This window comes from Salvia miltiorrhiza, chromosome 1 (genome assembly GCF_028751815.1).
Source record: "Salvia miltiorrhiza cultivar Shanhuang (shh) chromosome 1, IMPLAD_Smil_shh, whole genome shotgun sequence".
Classification (NCBI taxonomy): Eukaryota; Viridiplantae; Streptophyta; class Magnoliopsida; order Lamiales; family Lamiaceae; genus Salvia; species Salvia miltiorrhiza.
The window spans coordinates 76,705,023-76,730,666 of record NC_080387.1 but is presented as its reverse complement, the minus strand read 5'-3'; the positions used below and the strand labels follow the sequence as shown (position 1 = coordinate 76,730,666).

The following is a 25,644-nucleotide window of genomic DNA, read 5'->3' as shown; positions in this document are numbered from 1 at the left end:
GTGTCGAAAAGAAAATGCTCAAGCTTTAGGAGACATAGGGAGTAATAAATAGTGTGTAAGATGAATTTGTTGTAATTATTATGTGTGGATGGGATAAAAGTATAAAATTTTATGTCCATGAAAAAATGAAAAAACAACACGATCGTGGACATATAAAAATGAAAAGTAAACCCACCAACCAAGCTCGGCCCAGTAATCAAAACATGAATTTTCGCTTGAAAACTTTTTGGGCCTGAAGCTCTATGGCCCAACCTAGCTCGATTAACATTTTTGACAATTCTATATTATATTTCAAAATTTTGATTTTTCATGGATAAAAACCGTTTCAAATTTAACTAGTATTAAAAAAAAAATTCTACTTGCATCTAAAAAAAAAAAATTCTACTGTTATAGTTCCACATCAACCTACTCCATTTGCAATGATCTTACTGACTATTCACGTACCGAAAAAATTATTTGAAGATATATTTACATTGTTTCTTGTGGTTTGGATTAGAGTAATTAGTCAAAGTCAATATATAATTTTTACCATCAACTTGAAAAAAGTGTTACAATTTAGGATATTATTATATATATTAATCCACTTCAAATTTAATAATAAATACAAAAAGAAAAAAAAGAAAGAGAGAAACAATTGAAGCACAAGCACTTACAACAAACTCAAGAAAAAGTGTGATACAAAGATCAAAATAACTCGAACAAGCTTTTAAAATTTTCATGTTGTATCAACTTCTCCTCTTTGTTGGTGTTGATGTGTTGCGTCTCTTCTTCTTCTTCTTATTATATCCAACACCAAAAAAGAATTCCACTAACCATCTTGGCCTTGCTTTTCTAATGATAATGTAACCAATTCCAATTCCAACTATGAATCCACTTCCATATCCCATCACCACACTTCTCCATCCAAATCCATCTATAAATCCATACTCATCATCTTCTTCTTCTTCTGGCTGCATCCGCTGCCCAGTCTCCTCGTTGCATTTTCTCGTCAACGGAAATCCACACAATCCCAAGTTTCCCACGTATGAATCATTCTCAAATGTGGAAAACTGGGTAGATTGTGGTATTTGCCCCACGAGATCATTCATTGAAAGGTTTAATTTGGCAAGAAATGTCAAGCTTGTCAGTTCACTTGGAATTCCTCCATCCAATTTGTTCGATGACAAGTCCAATGATTCAAGTACACTTATATTTCCAAGAGATGCAGGTATGTGTCCCATGAGATTATTGTGCGACAAATTCAAGTATCTCAAAGAATTCATATTACCTATGGAATGTGGAATACTACCAGAGAAATTGTTGGAGGATAAGTCAATGGTTGTAAAGGTTTTCAACAGTCTCTTCAATAACTGATCCAAACCTTTCAAGGTGACTGTCATCTCCAGGAAATCTTGAAAGGTCTGATCATCATCATCACTACTTGCAATTAGATCTGTCTTATTTTCCTTCACATCCATCATTCCTCTAAAGTTCTTGAAATATGTTTGAGGGAGAGACCCCACAAATTCATTGTCAGATATATCTAAAACTTGCAACTTAGGAAATGGAAGGTTGCTTCGTGAAGCCAGCGACATGTTACCATCAAACTTGTTGGACTTCAATATGAGTACTCGAAGCTTAGGAAGACCTTCCATCCAAAACGGAAATTCATCTTGTATACTATTATTTCCAACGTCGAGACCCTTCAGACTTTTGCAATTGATTAAGGATTTAGGTAATCTTCCTTTCAATTTATTACCACTCAAATTGATGGACTGAAGACTACACCCATTGATAAATATTGATGGAATGGGGCCACTAAAGTTATTTGCATTTAGATGAAATATGGACAACGATTTGCTCAAGTTTCGAAAGCATTGTGGAACTGTCCCTTCCAAACTGTTATTTGAGAGTAGAAGAACCCCAAGGGATGTCAAGTTGCAGATAGAGAATGGAAGCTCACCATTTAATTTGTTGGAAGAGAGGAATAAAGACCCCAAATTAGATAGATTCCCAATGGTGGATGGTATTGGACCTGGAAGTTTGAGAAGTCAACGTAGATATATATTGCTTTAGAGACAATCTGGATACATAAAGAAACATGGCAATGAAGAAATACATTTTATGCACGTGAAGTATTTTGATAGAAATTAAATTAGCTCTTCTATTCTTATATCACCCATGCATGTGTCATATATTCAATGGCATCTTAATTTAATATAGCATTTGTTAACATTGATCCTTAAAATTAATAGAGTTACAATATGGTTGGAAACAACAAATCCAACTATTGTTAAAGTATTTAGTTAATTAAGCCCGAGCTAATTAAATGAGAACAACCTAGCAAGTTGAGAAATCAAAGATTCAAAATTAAATAAGTCATCCTTTTCTATTTCATAATGCACATGGAGTGACAAAGGAATTAGACAAATCGTATAGGCAAATTTCCTTGCAATTTATTAACACTCAAATTGTTAGACTAAAAAATACACCCTCTCATAAATATTTGATGGAATGGGGCCACTAAATTGATTTGCATTTAGATGAAATATGTCCAAAGATTTCCAAACTGTTATTTGAGAAAATAAAAATTTGAAGGGATGTCATGTTGCACATGGAGAATGGAAGCTCACCATTTAATTTGTTGGGAGAGAGGTCTAGATACTGCAGATTTGATAGATTCCCAATGGTGGATGGTATTGGACCTAAAAATTGAAGAACCCTTCATTTCAATCGCTTTAAAGATAGAGATGTAAAGCACTCAGTTCTTTTGACACAAATTAGCTAAGTCGTACGATTCGAAAAAAAAGTGTTTTCTATTTTTTTCTTTTATTATTAATATCATTCGTGTTCTATTTCATATTGTGCCTGCATTGGCAAAGGAATTAGACAAATTGCATATCTTATCTTACCAAATGTAAAATATTAAAAAGACTAGTTCAAACAAAAATGGCCAAATTCCGATTAAGTTTGTAAAAAAGTTATTATATCAAGTTGCAGATGATGAATGGAAGCTCACCATTTAATTTGTTGGAAGAGAGGTCTAGCCACTGCAAATTTGATAGATTCCCAATGGTGGATGGTATTGGACCTAAAAATTGAAGAACCCTTCATTTCAATCGCTTTAAAGATAGAGATGTAAAGCACTCAGTTCTTTTGACACAAATTAGCTAAGTCATACGATTCGAAAAAAAAGTGTTTTCTATTTTTTTCTTTTATTATTAATATCATTCGTGTTCTATTTCATATTGTGCATGCATTGGCAAAGGAATTAGACAAATTGCATATCTTATCTTACCAAATGTAAAATATTAAAAAGACTAGTTCAAACAAAAATGGCCAAATTCCGATCAAGTTTGTAAAAAAGTTATTATATCAAGTTGCAGATGATGAATGGAAGCTCACCATTTAATTTGTTGGAAGAGAGACCTAGCACTCGCAAATTGGATAGACAAATCACATATCTTATATGAACACACGTATAGACAAATTTCCTTGCAATTTATTAACACTCAAATTGTTAGACTCAAAAATACACCCTCTCATAAATATTGATGGAATGGGGCCACTAAAGTGATTTGCATTTAGATGAAATATGTCCAAAGATTTTCAAACTGTTATTTGAGAAAATGAGAATTTGAAGGGATGTCATGTTGCACAGAATGGAAGCTCACCATTTAATTTGTTGGAAGAGAGCCTTAAATACCCCAAATTTGATAGATTTCCAATGGTGGATGGTATTGGAAAATTGGAAAACCCTTCATATAAATCACTCGTGTTCTATTTTTTTTCTTTTCTTATTAATATCATTCGTGTTCTATTTCATATTGTGCATGCATTGGCAAAGGAATTAGACAAATTGCATATCTTATCTTACCAAATGTAAAATATTAAAAAGACTAGTTCAAACAAAAATGGCCAAAGATCCAATCAAGTTTGTAAAAAACTTATTATATCAGATGATGAATGGAAGCTCACCATTTAGTTTGTTGGAAGAGAGATATAGCGCTTGCAAATTTGATAGATTCCCAATGGTGGATGGTATTGGACCTAAAAATTGAAGAACCCTTCATTTCAATCGCTTTAAAGATAGAGATGTAAAGCACTCAGTTCTTTTGACACAAATTAGCTAAGTCGTACGATTCGAAAAAAAAGTGTTTTCTATTTTTTTCTTTTATTATTAATATCATTCGTGTTCTATTTCATATTGTGCCTGCATTGGCAAAGGAATTAGACAAATTGCATATCTTATCTTACCAAATGTAAAATATTAAAAAGACTAGTTCAAACAAAAATGGCCAAATTCCGATTAAGTTTGTAAAAAAGTTATTATATCAAGTTGCAGATGATGAATGGAAGCTCACCATTTAATTTGTTGGAAGAGAGGTCTAGCCACTGCAAATTTGATAGATTCCCAATGGTGGATGGTATTGGACCTAAAAATTGAAGAACCCTTCATTTCAATCGCTTTAAAGATAGAGATGTAAAGCACTCAGTTCTTTTGACACAAATTAGCTAAGTCATACGATTCGAAAAAAAAGTGTTTTCTATTTTTTTCTTTTATTATTAATATCATTCGTGTTCTATTTCATATTGTGCATGCATTGGCAAAGGAATTAGACAAATTGCATATCTTATCTTACCAAATGTAAAATATTAAAAAGACTAGTTCAAACAAAAATGGCCAAATTCCGATCAAGTTTGTAAAAAAGTTATTATATCAAGTTGCAGATGATGAATGGAAGCTCACCATTTAATTTGTTGGAAGAGAGACCTAGCACTCGCAAATTGGATAGACAAATCACATATCTTATATGAACACACGTATAGACAAATTTCCTTGCAATTTATTAACACTCAAATTGTTAGACTCAAAAATACACCCTCTCATAAATATTGATGGAATGGGGCCACTAAAGTGATTTGCATTTAGATGAAATATGTCCAAAGATTTTCAAACTGTTATTTGAGAAAATGAGAATTTGAAGGGATGTCATGTTGCACAGAATGGAAGCTCACCATTTAATTTGTTGGAAGAGAGCCTTAAATACCCCAAATTTGATAGATTTCCAATGGTGGATGGTATTGGAAAATTGGAAAACCCTTCATATAAATCACTCGTGTTCTATTTTTTTCTTTTCTTATTAATATCATTCGTGTTCTATTTCATATTGTGCATGCATTGGCAAAGGAATTAGACAAATTGCATATCTTATCTTACCAAATGTAAAATATTAAAAAGACTAGTTCAAACAAAAATGGCCAAAGATCCAATCAAGTTTGTAAAAAACTTATTATATCAGATGATGAATGGAAGCTCACCATTTAGTTTGTTGGAAGAGAGATATAGCGCTTGCAAATTTGATAGATTCCCAATGGTGGATGGTATTGGACCTAAAAATTGAAGAACCCTTCATTTCAATCGCTTTAAAGATAGAGATGTAAAGCACTCAGTTCTTTTGACACAAATTAGCTAAGTCGTACGATTCGAAAAAAAAGTGTTTTCTATTTTTTTCTTTTATTATTAATATCATTCGTGTTCTATTTCATATTGTGCCTGCATTGGCAAAGGAATTAGACAAATTGCATATCTTATCTTACCAAATGTAAAATATTAAAAAGACTAGTTCAAACAAAAATGGCCAAATTCCGATTAAGTTTGTAAAAAAGTTATTATATCAAGTTGCAGATGATGAATGGAAGCTCACCATTTAATTTGTTGGAAGAGAGGTCTAGCCACTGCAAATTTGATAGATTCCCAATGGTGGATGGTATTGGACCTAAAAATTGAAGAACCCTTCATTTCAATCGCTTTAAAGATAGAGATGTAAAGCACTCAGTTCTTTTGACACAAATTAGCTAAGTCATACGATTCGAAAAAAAGTGTTTTCTATTTTTTTCTTTTATTATTAATATCATTCGTGTTCTATTTCATATTGTGCATGCATTGGCAAAGGAATTAGACAAATTGCATATCTTATCTTACCAAATGTAAAATATTAAAAAGACTAGTTCAAACAAAAATGGCCAAATTCCGATCAAGTTTGTAAAAAAGTTATTATATCAAGTTGCAGATGATGAATGGAAGCTCACCATTTAATTTGTTGGAAGAGAGACCTAGCACTCGCAAATTGGATAGACAAATCACATATCTTATATGAACACACGTATAGACAAATTTCCTTGCAATTTATTAACACTCAAATTGTTAGACTCAAAAATACACCCTCTCATAAATATTGATGGAATGGGGCCACTAAAGTGATTTGCATTTAGATGAAATATGTCCAAAGATTTTCAAACTGTTATTTGAGAAAATGAGAATTTGAAGGGATGTCATGTTGCACAGAATGGAAGCTCACCATTTAATTTGTTGGAAGAGAGCCTTAAATACCCCAAATTTGATAGATTTCCAATGGTGGATGGTATTGGAAAATTGGAAAACCCTTCATATAAATCACTCGTGTTCTATTTTTTTCTTTTCTTATTAATATCATTCGTGTTCTATTTCATATTGTGCATGCATTGGCAAAGGAATTAGACAAATTGCATATCTTATCTTACCAAATGTAAAATATTAAAAAGACTAGTTCAAACAAAAATGGCCAAAGATCCAATCAAGTTTGTAAAAAACTTATTATATCAGATGATGAATGGAAGCTCACCATTTAGTTTGTTGGAAGAGAGATATAGCGCTTGCAAATTTGATAGATTCCCAATGGTGGATGGTATTGGACCTAAAAATTGAAGAACCCTTCATTTCAATCGCTTTAAAGATAGAGATGTAAAGCACTCAGTTCTTTTGACACAAATTAGCTAAGTCGTACGATTCGAAAAAAAAGTGTTTTCTATTTTTTTCTTTTATTATTAATATCATTCGTGTTCTATTTCATATTGTGCCTGCATTGGCAAAGGAATTAGACAAATTGCATATCTTATCTTACCAAATGTAAAATATTAAAAAGACTAGTTCAAACAAAAATGGCCAAATTCCGATTAAGTTTGTAAAAAAGTTATTATATCAAGTTGCAGATGATGAATGGAAGCTCACCATTTAATTTGTTGGAAGAGAGGTCTAGCCACTGCAAATTTGATAGATTCCCAATGGTGGATGGTATTGGACCTAAAAATTGAAGAACCCTTCATTTCAATCGCTTTAAAGATGGAGCATAGTAAGAAAGACATTTTGTTTTGTACTTGAAAACATACGCTGAAACTTTATTATTTGCTAAATGCCTCTAAAGTATAAATCAATTAGCAATGCACACAAGATATTTTGTTACAAATCTTATATTTCCCTGTATCACGAAGACATGCACACCAAGTATACTTGATGACATCATAATTTAACAAATCATCTGTTAACATTGAGAAAATAAAAGATTCAATATGGCTGGAAACAGAAAATCCATATGCTTCTAGAGTATTTATCTAACTAAGCATAAATTAGTTATATGAGAAGAAGCCAACAAGCGAAGAAAACAAACTAAGCTAAAGATCTGATCAAGTTTTGCAAGCTCTTCTGCCAAGTTGCAGATAGCAAGGGATGCCAAGTTGTAGATGGAGTGGAAGCTCACCATTTACTTTGGCAGGTAATTTGAAATATCTTTTCAACAAATGTATCTAAAACCAACAAATTAGGAAATGGACGACAGATAATTTATGTAATGTTCCATATATCTCATTTTTCTAAACTGATTTATAATTGAACTAAAGATGGCCTAAAGTTTTCATAGCATTGTGGAATTTCTTATTCCCAAGATATACATAATCAATCTCTTTGATTGCCAAGTCGTAAAAGAATTGATTTGATTATTATAACACGACCACAAAAATAATAAGTATAATTAGAACACTATATTTAATGGTTCGTTTTTGTCAATTTGAATACATTATTAGGTGAATATTAAATGGTAATTGTTCAATCCAAATAATTTTGACTCGGTTCAATTTGGTCTTGGCAATGGTTCAATTAAGTGGGGCCTCTGATATTTACAAATTGGTTTTCAGTTGTTAAAATAAAATTAAAAAGTCATTTTTTTTTATCAAAGCATACGGTTTCTTGCTAAAATATTAATGTACAAAAATTTATACCTATCATTTTCAATGCACAGTCATATATAGTTAATCTAACCAATCTAAATTAGTTAGTGGCGTGCTTTTTCTAATTATATGAAAGTGAATATATATTGTCATATGGGCTAATTTGTAAACAATTCCATTTAATTAGATCGATGTAAACCGAGTCAAGTATAGTTATTTTGACGTGTAAAGTTTTGTGTAGTTGTCATATAAATATTGTGTACTTTAATATTATTTAATATTATTTATGAAATAAAATTTTTATAATCTTGCTGTTTTTTAATGTGTTGTACTACACTTAATTTAGGATTTTTTAATAAGATCATATTACATTTGACTAATATAAAATATATTATAATACTAATATTATGTAGCAAATTAAAATTAAAATAATTATTTAAAAAAAATTACCTACTAATATTTACCCACACATATAAATAGCCACGTATATATACACGTCATCATCCACGTCATTTCCATGTAATCATTACATTATACCAGAAATATTTTTAACCACACATAAAATATACATTTAGTGACATATGTATGTGTAGGTAATGTTTAGTGTTTTACCTACACATATATGTATGTGTGGGTAAAACTCTTTCTTTACAAAGTTTTACCCACACTTGTTGACATTTGAATTATGTATGGGTAAAAAGAAATATTTACACATAAAACCCTTGAACCTCTTTTGAAGCTGGTATATATGTTCGATTTCCGGTGCTATATCTTGCAATAAGTAATCGGATCTCTTAGGCTCATGGAATGACAAATGAATAATTAAATTTCTTAACTATAAAAAAATTAATGGCATCTTCTATATGGAAAATTGCTTTCAATTATTTTTCTTGGATGCAATAATTTTCAAAAATCGATTGAGAGGGAAATATAATATTCATCGCATAAAACTAAATGTGTATCACGTATTTTTTCCAATTCTCATGGTTAGTTACGATATACCAAACTCTTTCACTAAAGTTTTGGCTTAAAGAGTAGTGCAGACATACCATTTAAAGAGGCGCCACGAAGGTATAGTTGACGGAGACTTGTGATGTTCAAGATTTGTCTTGGAAATGGTCCACTAAGATTGTTGCCACTCATGTATAAAATCTCTAAATTATTAAGATAAACAATCTCTTTCGGAATACCACCTGTGAAATTGTGTCAAACCATGATAACTCGATTTGAATCTGGTGTAATAATATGTTACAAATAGTACGAACTGCAAATTAAATCATAAGTATTGACATACCTGCAGTTAAAGAGATGTTGACAATGTATAATTCACGAAGAGTCGTGACATTCCAAAGTTGTCTTGGTAATCGTCCACTGAGATTGTTGTTGCTCATGCTCAATACCTCTAAATAATTAAGATAACCAATCTCTTTCGGAATATCACCTGTGAATTATGTTTGATTATTTACTTCAACCTGCTCCCCTATCCATTGTGGATAGTTGCAAATGCAGAAAAAGGAGTTGGGTGGACTATAATCCGAATTCCATACATAGATATACGAAAAGAAAAAGAATATAAGTAAAATTTTAGGATATCTCAAGACCTTGATAAATACTATTATGTGAGCTAATATCCCCATTACAAGGGTGGGACTGAAAAAATTCAAATAATGAAAATAAAAATATTCATACGATCAATTATGAAATGTAAATTAGCGTTGTCCAACTATATGAAATTAAGTGAATATATGTATCTCTTGTGATATTTTGAGTACTAGCGTGATCTTTCAAAACTTGTTGAACCTATAATGGTTATTAGATTTGACATCAAAATCCGTTTCTTCTCAAACCCCAAAACGAGAAAAATGAGTAATAATTATGACAAAATGGTAAATTCTAATCATCTTTTTTCATATGATGGATATAATGTAAAGAGTAATGCTAAATAGCCAAATTGTGGCCACCCACAATTCACTTATATCTAACCTATTCAATGCAGAGTCATATATAGTTAATCTAACCAATCTAAAATCATAATTACTATTAGAAAATTAGTTAGTGGTGTGCTTTTTCTAATTATATGAAAGTGAATATATATTGTCATATGGGCTAATTTGTAAACAATTCCATTTAATTAGATCGATGTAAACCGAGTCAAGTATAGAAAAAGAGAGAGAAATAATAATAATAATAATAATAATAATAATAATAATAATAATAATAATAAATAAGAGCCCACCGTAGTAATCATGAGCAATATATCTTGTGATATAGGCTAAGTAGTGGTCAATAATTCGGTTTAGAGTCCACCAAAGTAATCATGAGCACCAATATCAATTAAGTTTTGCGGGCCCTCTGATATTTACAAATTGGCATTAAGTTGTTAAAATAAAATTAAAATGTCATTTTTTTAATCAAATCATACGGTTTATTGCAAAAAGATTAATGTGCAAGAATTTATATCTAATCAATTCAAAGTCATATATAGTCATGCAAAGTTACAAGTACATAGTTAATTACATAACGAAGCGTGACTCAATTGGTAAAGTTCTCCACTTCCAATTAATAGATTAGGGATTTGAATCACTATTGGGAAAATGAAAAATCGTTATTAATCTTTTTTTAATAAAAAAGAGAGTAATAGTTGATTTAAAATATGCCTAGAATTTTGGAGACTAGAAGCCTACAAATGCCCTTTATATTCAAATCTAAAACTGTTCTTGTGAGCCTAGAATTTTTGATAGATTCCCAATGGTGGATGGTATTGGACCTAAACATTGAAGAACCCTTCATTTCAATCACTTTAAAGATGGAGCATAGTAAGAAACACATTTTATTTTGTACTTGAAAACATACACTGAAACTTTATTATTTGCTAAATGCCTTCAAAGTATAAATCAATTAGCAATGCACACAAGATATTTTGTTAGATTCTCAATGGTGGATGGTATTGTACCTGAAAGTTAGTAGCAAACCTTCACAAGAATTACTTGACAGATAATTTGAATTCTCAATATAGAGATAAGAACATATATACCTCTCAGTATAAATTCCCAAAAAAATTATTATTATTTCACCTCTTGTGAAGCTGGTATGTTCGATTTTCGGTGCTATATCTTGCAATAAGTAATCGGATCACTAAAGTTTTGGCTTAAAGAGTAGTGCAGACATACCATTTAAAGAGGCGCCACCAAGGTATAGTTGACGGAGACTTGTGATGTTCAAGATTTGTCTTGGAAATGGTCCACTAAGATTGTTGTCACTCATGTCTAATATCTCTAAATTATTAAGATAAACAATCTCTTTCGGAATACCACCTGTGAAATTGTGTCAAACCATGATAACTCGATTTGAATCGGGTGTAATAATATGTTACAAATAGTATGAACTGCAAATTAAATCATAAGTATTAGAAAAATAGTTAGTGAAGTGCTTTTCCTAATTATATGAAAGTGAATATATCATATGGGATAAATTGTAAACAATTCCATTTAGATCGATGCAAATTGAGTCAATAATAGAGAGAGAGAGAGAAAGAGATAATAATAATAATAATAATTCCTCAATAAAAAAAATTAGCAGAAAGAGTAATGACATACCTGCAGTTAAAGAGATGTTGGCAATGTATAATTCACGAAGAGTCGTGACATTCCAAAGTTGTCTTGGTAATCGTCCACTGAGATTGTTGTTGCTCATCCTCAATACCTCTAAATAATTAAGATAACCAATCTCTTTCGGAATATCTGTGAAATAATGTCAAGTTAAAAAATTATGTTTGATTATAAAGTATATTAGTGGTATACCACTTCAAACTGCTCCCCTATCTTGCAAATGCAGAAAAAGGAGACTATATATAATCCGAATTCCATACATAGATATACGAAAAGAAAAAGAATATAAGTAAAATTTTAGGATATCTCAAGACCTTGATAAATACTATTACGTGAGCTAATATCCCATTACAAGGGTGGGGCTGAAAAAATTCAAATAATGAAAATAAAAATATTCATACATCTTATCAATTATGAAATGTAAATTAGCGTTGTCCAACTATATGAAATTAATTGAATATAAGTATCTCTTGTGATATTTTGAGTATTTAACGTGATCTTTCAAAACTTGTTGAAACTATAATGGTTATTAGATTTGACATCAAAATCCGTTTCTTCTCAAACCCCAAAACGATAAAAATGAGTAATAATTATGACAAAATGGTAAATTCTAATCATCTTTTTTCATATGATGGATATAACTGTAAAGAGTAATGCTAAATAGCCAAATTGTATTCTCTACATTGTAGTTATTTTTTTATAATTTTTTTGTTACTTTTTATTTTTATTAAAAAAATAAATTAAAAATAAAAATTGCAAAAAAAATTACAAAAAAATAACTATAATGTAGAGAATACAATAAATTAAATAACTAAATCCTATTTTTATTTTAAAAAATAAATTAAACAAATTGAAATTTTCCTTATTAAACTAAATTGTGGGTGGCCACAATGTGGTTGCATAGATTTATTGAACTGTAAAACAATGCAAAGCTTGAAAACAAAGAATTTTGTTAAGTGTATTGTGACCAAATTTTACAAACTCCAGACGATATAATCTCACAAATCAGCTTAGATAATAGTATTATACGAAAAATAATACTATAACTTAATTTAAATTACAATTTAAAATAATTCCAAGTCGAAATACTCACTAGCTTTTTTATATTTGGAGACTATACTACATCAAATCTGGATTTAGGTGCATGCCCGGTTTTGTTGTTAGATCGAAATACTCACTAGCTTTTTAATATTGTAACTTTATAAAAGCAAATAATAATAATAATAATTAAATTTCTTAACTATAAAAAAATTATTGGGGAGCCCTATGGCATCTTCTATATGGAAAATTGCTTTTAATTATGTTGAGTCAGATGATTTTTTAGGACAATAATTTATGTTGATTTGGAAATTAGGACAATAACTTTCGGACTTGTAAAAATAGGACACTAATTTTTTTAGAGTAAAAATAGGACACTAATTAATAAGCTTCGTAAAAATAGGACATTTCTCGGCCGGTAATGGGCCGAAAAATGTCCTGCGGATGCAACACTTATTAATTAGTGTCCTATTTTACTCTTAAAAAAATTAGTGTCCTATTTTTACAAGTCCGAAAGTTATTGTCATAATTTCCAAATCAATCTAAGTTATTGTCCTAAAAAATCCTCGAACTCAATTATGTTCCTTGGACGTGATGATTTTCAAAAATCGATTGAAAGGGAAATATAATATTCATCTCATACACGATGGGCAATAGACTTTGACTTAAGCATAAAACTAAATGTGTATCACGTATTTTTATAATTCCCATGGTTAGTTATGTACGATATATATACCAAACTCTTTCACTAAAGTTTTGGCTTAAAGAGTAGTGCAGACATACCATTTAAAGAGGCGCCACCAAGGTATAGATTACGGAGACTTGTGATGTTCAAGATTTGTCTTGGAAATGGTCCACTAAGATTGTTGCCACTCATGTCTAAAGTCTCTAAATTATTAAGATAAACAATCTCTTTCGGAATACCACCTGTGAAATTGTTTCAAATCATGATAACTCGATTTGAATCGGGTGTAATAATATGTTACAAATAGTATGAACTGCAAATTAAATCGTAAGTATTAGAAAAATAGTTAGTGAATTGCTTTTCCTAATTATATGAAAGTGAATATATCATATGGGATATTTACGAATTGGTTATAAGTTGTTAAAATAAAATTAAAAAGTCATTTATTTAATTTATTGCTAAGGTTAATCCTTTGTTCAACTGTAAACCGAGTCAAAGCAGTAATATACAATGTTCAAAGAACAGAAAATAGGACAGAAAAGTGACGATAAATATGATTAACAATTGGCTTATTAGAAATAACAATAAAGGTGGTTAATGCCTCAATAAAAAAAATTAGCAGAAAGAGTAATGACATACCAATTAAAGAGATGTTGCGAATGTATAATTCACGAAGAGTCGTGACATTCCAAAGTTGTCTTGGTAATCGTCCGTTAAAGTTGTTGGAACCCAAGTCTAATACCTCTAAATAATTAAGATAACCAATCTCTTTCGGAATATCACCTGTGAAATAATGTCAAGTTAATAAATTAAGATAACCAATCTCTTTCGGTATACCAACTGCTCCCCTATCCATTGTGGATAGTTGCAAATGCAGAAAAAGGAGACTATAATCCGAATTCCATACATAGATATACGAAAAGAAAAAGAATATAAGTAAAATTTTAGGATATCTTAAGACCTTGATAAATACTATTATGTGAGCTAATATCCCATTACAAGGGTGGGGCTGAAAAAAATCAAATAATGAAAATAAAAATATTCATACATCTTATCAATTATGAAATGTAAATTAACGTTGTCCAACTATATGAAATTAATTGAATATAAGTATCTCTTGTGATATTTTGAGTACTTAACGTGATCTTTCAAAACTTGTAGAACCTATAATGGTTATTAGATTTGACATCAAAATCCGTTTCTTCTCAAACCCCAAAACGAGAAAAATGAGTAATAATTATGACAAAATGGTAAATTCCAATAATCTTTTTTTCATATGATGGATATAATGTAAAGAGTAATGCTAAATAGCCAAATTGTGGTCATCCACAATTCACTTAAATAGAAAAAAAATTAATTTATTTAACTTATTTTTTAAAATAAAAATAAGGTTTAGTTATTTTATTGTATTATCTACATTGTAGTTATTTTTTTATAATTTTTTTTGTAACTTTTTATTTTTATTAAAAAATAAATTAAAAATAAAAGTTGCAAAAAAATTACAAAAAAATAACTATAATGTAGAGAATACACTAAATTAAATAACTAAATTCTATTTTTATTTTAAAAAATAAATTAAACAAATTGAATTTATTTGTTCGATTTCCGGTGATATATCTTGCAATAAGTAATTGGATCTCTTAGGCTCATGGAGTGACATATGAATAATTAAATTTCGTAACTATAAAAAAATTATTGGAGAGCCCAATGACATCTTCTATATGGAAAATTGCTTTCAATTATTTTCCTTGGACGTGAAGATTTTCAAAAATCGATTGAAAGGGAAATATAATATTCATCTCTTACACGACGGGCAATAGACTTTGACTTAAGCATAAGACTAAATGTGTATCACATATTATTTCCAATTCTCATGGTTAGTTACGATATACCAAACTCTTTCACTAAAGTTTTGGCTTGAAGAGTAGTGCAGACATACCATTTAAAGAGGTGCTGCTGAGGTATAGTTGACGGAGACTTGTGATGTTCAAAATTTGTCGTGGAAATGGTCCACTAAGATTGTTGCCACTCATGTCTAATATCTCTAAATTATTAAGATAGACAATCTCTTTTGGAATAGCACCTGTGAAATTGTGTTATAAACAAAATTATTGTTTACGATTATCTTAGATAAATAAAAATAACATAAGTAAGATTTTAGGATATCTCAAGACCTTCATAAATACTATTACGTGAGCTAATATCCCATTACAAGGGTGGGACTAAAAAAATTCAAATAATGAAAATAAAAATATCCATACATCTTATCAATTATGAAATGTAAATTAAGATTGTCCAACTATATGAAATTAAATGAATGTATGTATGTATCTCTTGTGATATTTTGAGTACTTAACGTGATCTTTCAAAACTTGTTGAACCTATATAATGGTTATTAGATTCAATAAATCTATGTATCCACATTATGGTCACCCATAATTTAGTTGAATAGAAAAAATTTCAATTAATTTAATAGAATTTAGTTGTTTTATTGTATTATCTATATTGTAGTTATTTTTCTTGCATCTTTTATTTTTAATTTATTTTTTAATAAAACTAAAAAAGTTACAAAAAATTATAAAAAACTACAATGTTGAGAATATAATAAAATAACTAAATTTTATTTTTATTTTAAAAAATAAGTTAAATAAATTAATATTTTTTCTATTCAAGTTAAATTATTAGTATAAAGACAAGAGCATACCTTTCAAATTGTTCCACCTAAGGCGTAATTCCTTAAGCTGTGTGATGTTCCCAATTTCTCGAGGGACATTTCCACCAAAGTTGTTGGATGACAAGTCAATACTCTCAAGTTGTGTACATTGACCCAAACTCAATGGTATATCTCCCTCCAATTCGTTCGCCCATAGGTTAAGTAGTTTGAGTCGTTGAAGGTTATTATTTGAGCAAATGTCTTTTGGTAGGCGGCCTGATAAAGTATTATGGTATAAAATACACCATCCGTACGCAAAAAAAAATATGTACCTAAATAGCTTCGGCACAAATTTTAAGAATTTTGTTAAGTTTTTGTTAAGTGTATTGTGACCAAATTTTACAAACTCCAGCCGATATAATCTCACAAATCAGCTTAGATAATAGCATTATACGAAAAATAATACTATAACTTAATTTAAATTACAATTTAAAATAATTCCACGTCAAAATACTCACTAGTTTTTTATATTTGGAGACTATAATATATCAAATCTAGATTTAGGTGTATGCCCGATTTTATTGTTAGATTGAGCATCTGAATAAAGAATTAGTATTAATAAAGTTGAAAGTAAAATGAGAAAAGAATAAATAAATTGCTTAGCTATGTATTCATCATGTTACTGAGGAACTGCAGAATATCATTAGACGCAAGAGCCGTAGCTTTGCCATTTACCCCAAAATCTACGATTAAACCGAATGACATTATCAACCAATTTCTGGATTATCAATAGAAATGAAATAGTAAGGGATCAAATTCCTTAAGCAGTATAGAGATAAGAACATATATACCTCTCAAATTGTTCACACCAAGGTCTAATTCCTTAAGCAGTGTGATATTCGAAATTTGTGCAGGCACATATCCACCAAAGCTGTTGAATGACAAGTCGATAGTTTCAAGTTGTGGACATTGGTACAAACTTGACGGTATATCTCCTTGCAATTTGTTAGACGACAAGTCAAGTAGTTTGAGTCTTTGAAGGTTATTGTGACTGCAAATGTCCTTTGGTAGCCGACCTGATAAAGTTACCGTATAAATAAATAGATTCTACTAACTAAAAATTTAAAAATGGATAGAGAGGAATACAACCATGAAAAGAGTTTCCACTCATATCAAGATAAGCGAGTGAAGAAAGATTTCCAATTTCCTGTGCAATGCTTCCTTCAAGTCCCATATTAGAGATATTTAATTTAGTGACCCTGCTACGACGTGAATCACAAGTAACTCCTCTCCACGTGCAAAACGAGGTTCCACTCGTCCAATTATTTTTCAACATATTGAAAGGATCTGAAGTGATGTGGGATTTTAAGGCATGAAGTATAGATTCATCACTTTTGAATTGAGTTATGTTGTGTGCAGCAGAGAGGCTAACACAAGAAAACAATATGAGAAGCAAAAGAAGGGTGGAAAATGTATCCATATTGTGAGTGCTAATTGTGTGAGAAAACAAGAAGCCTACAAATGCCATTTATATTCAAATCTAAAACACTTCTTGTGAGCCTAGAGTTTTGGAGACTGAGAATTGCAGAATGTAAATTTTCCACAGTTTTTGGAAGTCAATGCAAGTCATTATTTATGCTCTCAATATTGGAGTGTGATTTGGGCAAAGAAGAAAACTCATGAAATTTCATGTAACGGAAATATTAGAGTCTGTTTTCTTTTTTCTTTTCTTGAGAAAATATTACACTTCATTTAAAAAAAAAAAATTATTCCACCTCTTTTGAAGCTGAGATGTTTGATTTGTGGTGCAATATCACTCTCTTCTTTGAGTTGGGGGAACTATGATTCGTAATAGGATCTCTCACACCTATGGAATGAAAAATGAATAATTAAATTTCTTAATTATAAACAAATTATTGGGGAGCCCACAATGACATTTTCTACATGGAAAATTGCTTTCAATTAGTATTTTTTTGAATGTGATAATTTTCAAAAATGACATTTTCTATATGGAAAATTGCTTTCAATTAGTATTTTTTTGAATGTGATAATTTTCAAAAATCGATTGAAAGGGAAATATAATTGTTACTTACACGACATGCACTAGACTTTGACTTAACCATAAGACTAAATGTGTATCACATGTATTTTTTTTTTTTTTTTCCATTTTTCATGGATAAATTAAATTCGCAATATTTAATGGTAAGCGAAATTGAATCACACCCATGTATGTTAACATTGATCATTAGAGGAAGTCATTGTGAAATTGAATTTGCAATATTTAATGGTTCGGTATCGCGATAATCGCAGAACAATAATTGGTTAATCAATTGTATTAAATTTTTTGGAGGTTTATAATTTTCAGAAATTGATTGAAAAGGATATATAATTGTTTCCATTTGAAAAGGGGATTTAAGCAAAAGACCAAATGTGCATCACATATTTTTTATCTATTCCCATCCATCCATCCGTGAGTGATAAGATTTTGAGTTGTGCATCACATATTAATAGTGTATAACTTTATTATTATCAAGTAAAGTCCAAGACTAATTTATAATTAATTATAATTGAGTGGTGATTTAATTGCGTATTGAAGATTCATGTAGAAATTAAATACAGTGTACTAGTGATGTTAAAACCACCAATGAACCCATCTATAGTATATAAAAGAGGAGTTTTCTACCTCCATTTTTTTCCTCTTTTCATCCATCAAAATTTTAAATATTTTTTCTTTTTACCTTTTTATATTGTAATTATTTTCTAAATGTCATCAAATTTGATCATGAAAAAATAATCAATATGTATCATAAATTTAATTTTGTACAAAAATCATCAAAAATTAATTTTTTCCCGGGGGCTACCGCCCCCGAACCCCGTAACAATTCAGCCCCCCCCCCCCCCAAAAAAAAATCCTGGCTCCGCCACTGTTTGTATCATACTTTTTCTTAAGTTTGGTGTAAGAGCTTGTGCTTCAATTGTTTCTCTCTTTCTTTTTTCATCTTTAGGTTATTGACATCTAGATATACGAACTTTCGGTCCATTCTGATTTTTTCCATGAATTTTGAAAATTCTAAAAAAATACACAAACTTTGACTCATTTTATTTTTTCCACAAATTTTGAGAATCATCAAAAGTTACACAAACTTTGGCTTAATTTTATTTTTTCCCACGAAATATATTGTTATAAAAATGATTCAAATAATTATTTAATTTTTTTTTTCAAAACGACGTCGTTTTGATTACGAGTTCAACTTAAAAAAATATCATGTCACACATGAATAATTATCGTCTATCATTAATTAAATCAATTAAGCTAGCTAGTTAAATATAAAAGAATTATTTGGATAATTTTTAATAACAATATATTTCATGGGGAAAAAATGAGCCGAAGTTCATGTACTTTTTTTGACAATTCTCAAAGTTCATAAAAAAAATGAGTGGAAAATACAAAATAAGCTCAAAGTTCGTGTATTTAGTTTAGGCGTTAATAACTCTTTATCTTTTTGTATTTATTGTCGTTCTTGATTATTGACAAATGATATATAATTACAATAAATCTATGCAGCCACATTGTGACCACCCACATTCTAGTTTAATAGAGAAAATTTGAATTTATTTAATTTATTTTTAAAAATAAAAATAGGATTTATTTATTTTATTGTATTCTCTATATTGTAGTTATTTTTTGTGATTTTTTTTTGCATCTTTTATTTTTAATTTATTTTTTAATAAAAATAAAAAAAAAGTTACAAAAAAATATTAAAAAATAACTAAAATGTAGATAATACAATAAAATAACTAAATCCTATTTTTATTTTTAAAAATAAATTAAATGATATATAATTATATATGTTTTAATTATTAAATTTGAAGTTAATTAATATGTTCAATAATATCCTAAATTGTAACACTTTTTTCAAGTTGATGGTAAATTATATATCGACTTTGACTAATTACTCTATCCAAACCAAACCAAACCACAAGAAACAATGCAAATATATCCTCAAACAATTTTTTCAGTATGTGAAACTCTGTAGAAATGACTTTTTTAATACCAATTCATAAATTAAGACGATGTCGTTTTGATCCAAGATAAGTTGGAAGAGTTTTACAGTTGATATTTAATATTGTTTCTCCCAATTCTCTCCTTGGCCGCGTTTCTCCGCCGCCGTCTGGAGCATCGGTAAGCAAGCCGCCGCCGCCGCCGCAGTGCGCATCATCCGTTCCGATAATAGTGTATATTTATTCTCCTAGATTTTTTTCTCAAATATAATAAAATTAAAATTCCTGATATTTTATTTAAGGAACCATCTTATCATTAAATTCAATTGAACCAACTAAAGCTTGAATTTTTAATTGAAACTTATTTGGGTAAACTTATTTAGACATGTCAACTTTGCTACCAAGAAAATTAATGCGTTCTTATCGAGAAAAGGGCAAACTTGAAAAGTAAATTGGTGCAAGTAATGGTCATAATGTTGAATATAATGAATGTTATCTATGAAAATCCAAGAAGAGTTAACACCTCCAATTTCCTCGAACCTCCATTTAATGGCCTAATTCTCCTAATTTAGAAAAAACAAATTCATTTTTTCCATCGTCGTCACACAATTCTGCCTTCCAAATCCCTCCTTTCTATTCAACTTCCATTATTGTTGAGCTCACAAAGTCTCTCTATTTCCCTATCATTTTAAATTAAAGTTAACATTATATATCGAACCTTCAGAACTATAATTATATCAATCATGAAATGCATTAAAGCATCATTTCTAAAAATGTATTCGATAGTAGATGTTTCAATCAATGTGACACAATGGGGAAAATAGCGATAGTAGATGTTTCAATCGATAGTAGATATTGAATTGTATTTGTTTGGATATTTGGTCTAGTAATACAACCAACTTAAATTCAGGAAAAATTCAGCCTTTACTAAATAAATTATTACCGAATTGTAATTACAATATATCTAATTAAGCACGACAGAAGTCTCACAGAGCAAACTAAACTAATGAATTACAACAAATTAACAAATTAATTTGTTTCAGAAAGTGGTAGTATATATAAGTCGACCTAATTCAAAAAGATAAAAGAGAAAAAGAGAAACAATTAAAATGAAGAAAAAGTAAGAAACAAAGATTAAAATAACTGGAGCAAGTATCAGTCTCTTCACTTTAAAGGTAATTTTCATCTCCAAAAAGAAATATGTGAAGAATATGAGTGTATGTATGCGTCTGAATAGTATGTGGTGTGTGACCATCTGCAAAAGTAGACGTGTGGAAATTAAGACCACATGGCCCAGCTTTTAATTTGGTGATAAAAACAATTTCTACACTCCTATATGATATATCGACATATAATATTAAATGTTAAAATTTAATAACAATTAAAATTGGACTCTCTAGTATAACGTGACTAGAAAGATAACTCTCCGTCTTGGGTTCAATCCTGCCTACGTGCGAGTAATTTTTCCACTTTTGTGTGGACAGTGGTCCTACCTGCGTGTAGATAGTTTTCTCACCTTAATTTGTATGGTGTAGAGGTCGCGCGTGCGTGCGAGTTACTTATTTGATTATGTAATAAATACCTCTTGTAATTCTCAGAAAAAAGAAAATATATATTTATATATGGAATATATCGATAGAGAATGCTAAATGTATAGAGAGAGAAAAAGACAGTCTGAATATATATTTAAAATCCAAAAAAATCCAACAGAATCCCAAACCAATACACACAATCTCGTGCATTTATTTGAGCATTCCCTATGTCTAAATATATATTCAATAAGACAATACCCTTGTATAGGAATTATGAATCAATTCTAACCTTGTATACGTCTGAATCAAAAGTTGGGCTGATCTCTGACCAAACCATGTCGGCCCAGCCCATAAGGCTCTCACATTGACATATATATATATTTGGCCTTTATTTTTAAAAAATATGTGGACAAAAAATATGAATAAAAGTTCGGACAATTGATATTTTTTTGGGTCATTCTATTCATAGCCCCAATTTTACTCTTTATAGCCCCTTACTTAAAATAATAATAAAAAAATACTATTTTATTCTGTGCCCATAACCCCCATATTAAATACCCTATAATCACAACCTTCGAAAAATATAATTTTTGGAGATTGATTGCTCATGATAATGGAACTACAAAGAATCAATCACTTCTCCTGCTGAGTGGTAACACTGAGCGCAATAGCATAAGAGAATGGCCTCAAGCTAAGGGGGTGGAGGGGTGGGGCTGATCCGCGATGAATTGAGATTGCTGAAGTGGAAGTCATTGTTGGGAATCAAGATTTTGGGAGGAGAGAAAGACTTTGAAGAAAGAATTATTCTCAAACAAGCCTTTACTTGGTTGATGTGGATAGCATAATGGAATCGGGAACCAATGCCAAAACATATGATTTCCTTCTCCCCCAGATGAATAAGAATGGTGGTCTGCGTATGTGTATTTTTTATTTATTTTGATTTTTTATTTTGTTGTTGATTATGTTGGGGAGAGTGGAGGTATGACCTGTTCATCTTCTTGGACTAGCGATACCTATCAAATCCCAAGTGTCCCCTTCAGATTTAGGCACCTCTAATGCATGTGCAGATAATGGTGCAATTTGGAGTTGCTTGCTCTGGAATTCTGGAAGAAAGATTACAGACGAAAGAATATGAATTAGTATATTATTTGGGGCTATGAATTATAGGATAAAATAATAAATTTATAATTATTTATTATTATTATTTTAGATGGGAGGCTATATAGAGTAAAATGGGGGCTATGAATAGAATTACCCTATTTTTTTTTCTTTTGAAATGAGTTCGAACCGAGTGCCTTATTCAGAGCACACATTATTGCCTTATTCAGAGCACACATTATTGGCCCAATGTTTGGCCTAATTTGCATCCACCCATAATCAAATCTTAATTATAATTATTAAACTCTAAATGGAATTTGATGAAATAAAGTTTGTCTAAGTTTATTTTAGAGAGTATATAAGCTGTTGGGGAGTTGGGGAGGGGGAGCAGTGGGGATTGAACCGATACCTCACTGTTCAAAGATAGGAAGGGCTTATAAAATTTAATATGTCAAAAGCTTATAAGTTATTAAAGTATTTGAATAATTGAATTTATAAGTTGTAAAAAGCAAATTAACAACTTAATTTGTTTCAAAAAGTGATAGTATATATATAAGTCGACCTAATTCAGATGAAGAAGGGAAAGTACCTTGAATGGAAGAGCAGAAGCGATGGCGGAACGATTTAGCCGGAACGGATGATGCGCACTGAGATGATGCCTTACGTGCTGATGTTCCAGACAGTGGCGGAGAAAACACGGCCATGGAGAGAATTGGGAGAAACTATATTAAATATTAACCTCTCAACTTCATTGAGATGTGATTTTAAATACGGGTAATTGCCTATAAATCCATAATGTTTACACGGAATTGGTTTTTGCACCTAATTTTTTTTTCTACTTTTAAATACATAACCTTTCATTTTTGTCTCAAATTTGTCCGGTCACCGGTTTTTTATTACGTCTACCCCGAAAATTACACGGTGGCAGCCGGAATCGACAAGGTGGTAGTCGGAAATTGACACATGGACATAGTATTGACATGAGGGAAAAAAATTTGAAAAAAAGAAAAGAAAAATATGCCATATCATCATCTTCCCCAACCCCCCACTCTCCTAATTCAGCCATAAATTTATTTTTTCCATCTTCACACCTCACTCTCCTAATTCAGCCTTCCAAATCCCTCCTTTCTATTCAACTTCCATTATTGTTGAGCTCACAAAGTCTCTCTATTTCCCTATCATTTTAAATTAAAGTTAACATTATAACATATTGAACCTTCAGAACTATAATTATATCAATCATGAAATGCATTAAAGCATCATTTCTAACAATGTATTCAATAGTATATGATTCAATCAACGTGACACAACCAAAATAATTTATGCTAAGAGGCCTAATTCAAGTAGCAAAATTGATGCACCAAAAGATTCTGTCTCACCGACCACGTGTGGATATTTGGTCTAGTAATTAATACAACAAAATTAAATTCAGGAAAAATTCAGCCTCAACTCCATGAATTATTACGGAATTGCAATTACAAAATATCTTAGCACGACAGAAGTCTCACAGAGAAAACTAAACTAATGAATTACAACAAATTAACAACTTAATTTGTTTCAGAAAGTGGTAGCATGTAAGTCGACCTAATTGATCAAAAAGATAAAAGAGAAAGAGAGAAACAATTAAAATGAATAAAAAGTAAGAAACAAAGATTAAAATAACCATCTTCAAAACAAAATATCATCTCCTTCTCTCTGTTGGTGTTACTCTATTGAGTCTCTTTTTCTTCTTATTATATCCAACGCCAAAAAAGAATTTCACTAACCATCTTGGCCTTCCATTTCTAATAATAATGTAACCAATTCCAATTCCAGCCATGAATCCACTTCCATATCCCATCACCACACTTCTCCAACCAAATCCATAGTCATCGTCGTCTTCTTCTGGCTGCATCCAGTGGCCCTTCTCCTCATTGCATTTTCTAGTCAATGGAACTCCACACAATCTCAAGTTTCCCATGTATGAATCATTATCAAAGGTGGAGAACTGGTTAGATTGGGGTATTAGCCCCACGAGATCATTCATTGAAAGGTTTAATTTCACAAGAAATGTCAACATTGTCAATTCACTTGGAAGCTGAGAATTGTAGAATGTAAATTTAATTTCCCCATTTTTTGGAAGCCAATGCAAGTCATTATTTTGTCTCGCCCCAAAATTAATTGACCTATTCGTTATGCTCTCAATATTGGAGTGTGATTTGGGCAATGAAGAAAAGTAGAAACCTCATGAAATTTCATGTAACGGAAATATCAGAGTCTGTTTTCTTTTTTCTTTTCTTGAGAAAATATTACGCAACATTTAAAAAAATATATTATTCCATCTCTTTTGAAGCTGAGATGTTCGATTTGTGGTGCAATATCTCTCTCTTGTTTGAGTTGGGGGAATTGTGATTCGTAGTCGGATCTCTCACACCTATGGAATGAAAAATTAATAATTAAATTACTTAATTATAAACAAATTATTGGGGAGCCCACAATGACATTTTCTATATGGAAAATTGCTTTCAATTAGTATTTTTTTGAATGTGATAATTTTCAAAAATCGATTGAAAGGGAAATATAATTGTTACTTACACGACGTGCACTAGACTTTGACTTAACCATAAGACTTAATGTGTATCACATATATTTTTATTTTTTTCCAATTTTCATGGATTAATTAGATTCGCAATATTCAATGGTAAGTGAAATTGAATCACACATGTATGTTAACATTGATCATTAGAGGAAGAATCATGGTGTGAAATTGAATTTGCATTATTTTGTGGTTCGGTATTGCGATAATCGCTGAACAATAATTGCTTAATCTAATTGTATTAATTTTTTGAAGGTTTATAATTTTCAGAAATTGATTGAAAAGGATATATGATTGTTTCCATTTGAAAAAGGGATTTAAGCATAAGACCAAATGTGCATCACATATTTTTTTATCTATTCCCATCCATCCATCCGTGAGTGATAAGATTTTGAGTTGTATGGAATTGACTGTAGTCAAGCATTTTATAA

The 25,644-nt window shown here is 30.3% G+C and overlaps 2 protein-coding genes across 2 annotated transcripts in view; both read right to left on the bottom strand.

Annotated features, from left to right (window-relative positions):
• Nucleotides 1–11,755, bottom strand: part of LOC131014037 (LRR receptor-like serine/threonine-protein kinase RGI2) — a 58,778-nt gene extending 47,023 nt beyond the window's left edge. The window contains exons 1-2 of the mRNA XM_057941966.1: nt 11,619–11,755; nt 11,193–11,336 (exon numbers count right to left, since the gene is read on the bottom strand). Of these exons, the coding sequence (XP_057797949.1) occupies nt 11,193–11,336; nt 11,619–11,715 (241 nt within the window). The 5' untranslated portion in view covers nt 11,716–11,755. The remainder of the gene's footprint in view (nt 1–11,192; nt 11,337–11,618) is intronic.
• A 3,205-nt stretch (nt 11,756–14,960) lies between these two features.
• On the bottom strand, nt 14,961–24,664 carry LOC131014026 (LRR receptor-like serine/threonine-protein kinase RGI5). Its single transcript, XM_057941959.1, has 6 exons — nt 24,439–24,664; nt 22,554–22,643; nt 16,858–17,082; nt 16,698–16,749; nt 16,058–16,338; nt 14,961–15,436 (listed from the first exon to the last, which is right to left on the bottom strand). The coding sequence occupies exons 1-6, from the start codon at nt 24,662–24,664 to the stop codon at nt 15,258–15,260; spliced, it is 1,053 nt and encodes a 350-aa protein (XP_057797942.1). The 3' UTR covers nt 14,961–15,257.
• Nucleotides 24,665–25,644: the final 980 nt, after the last annotated feature.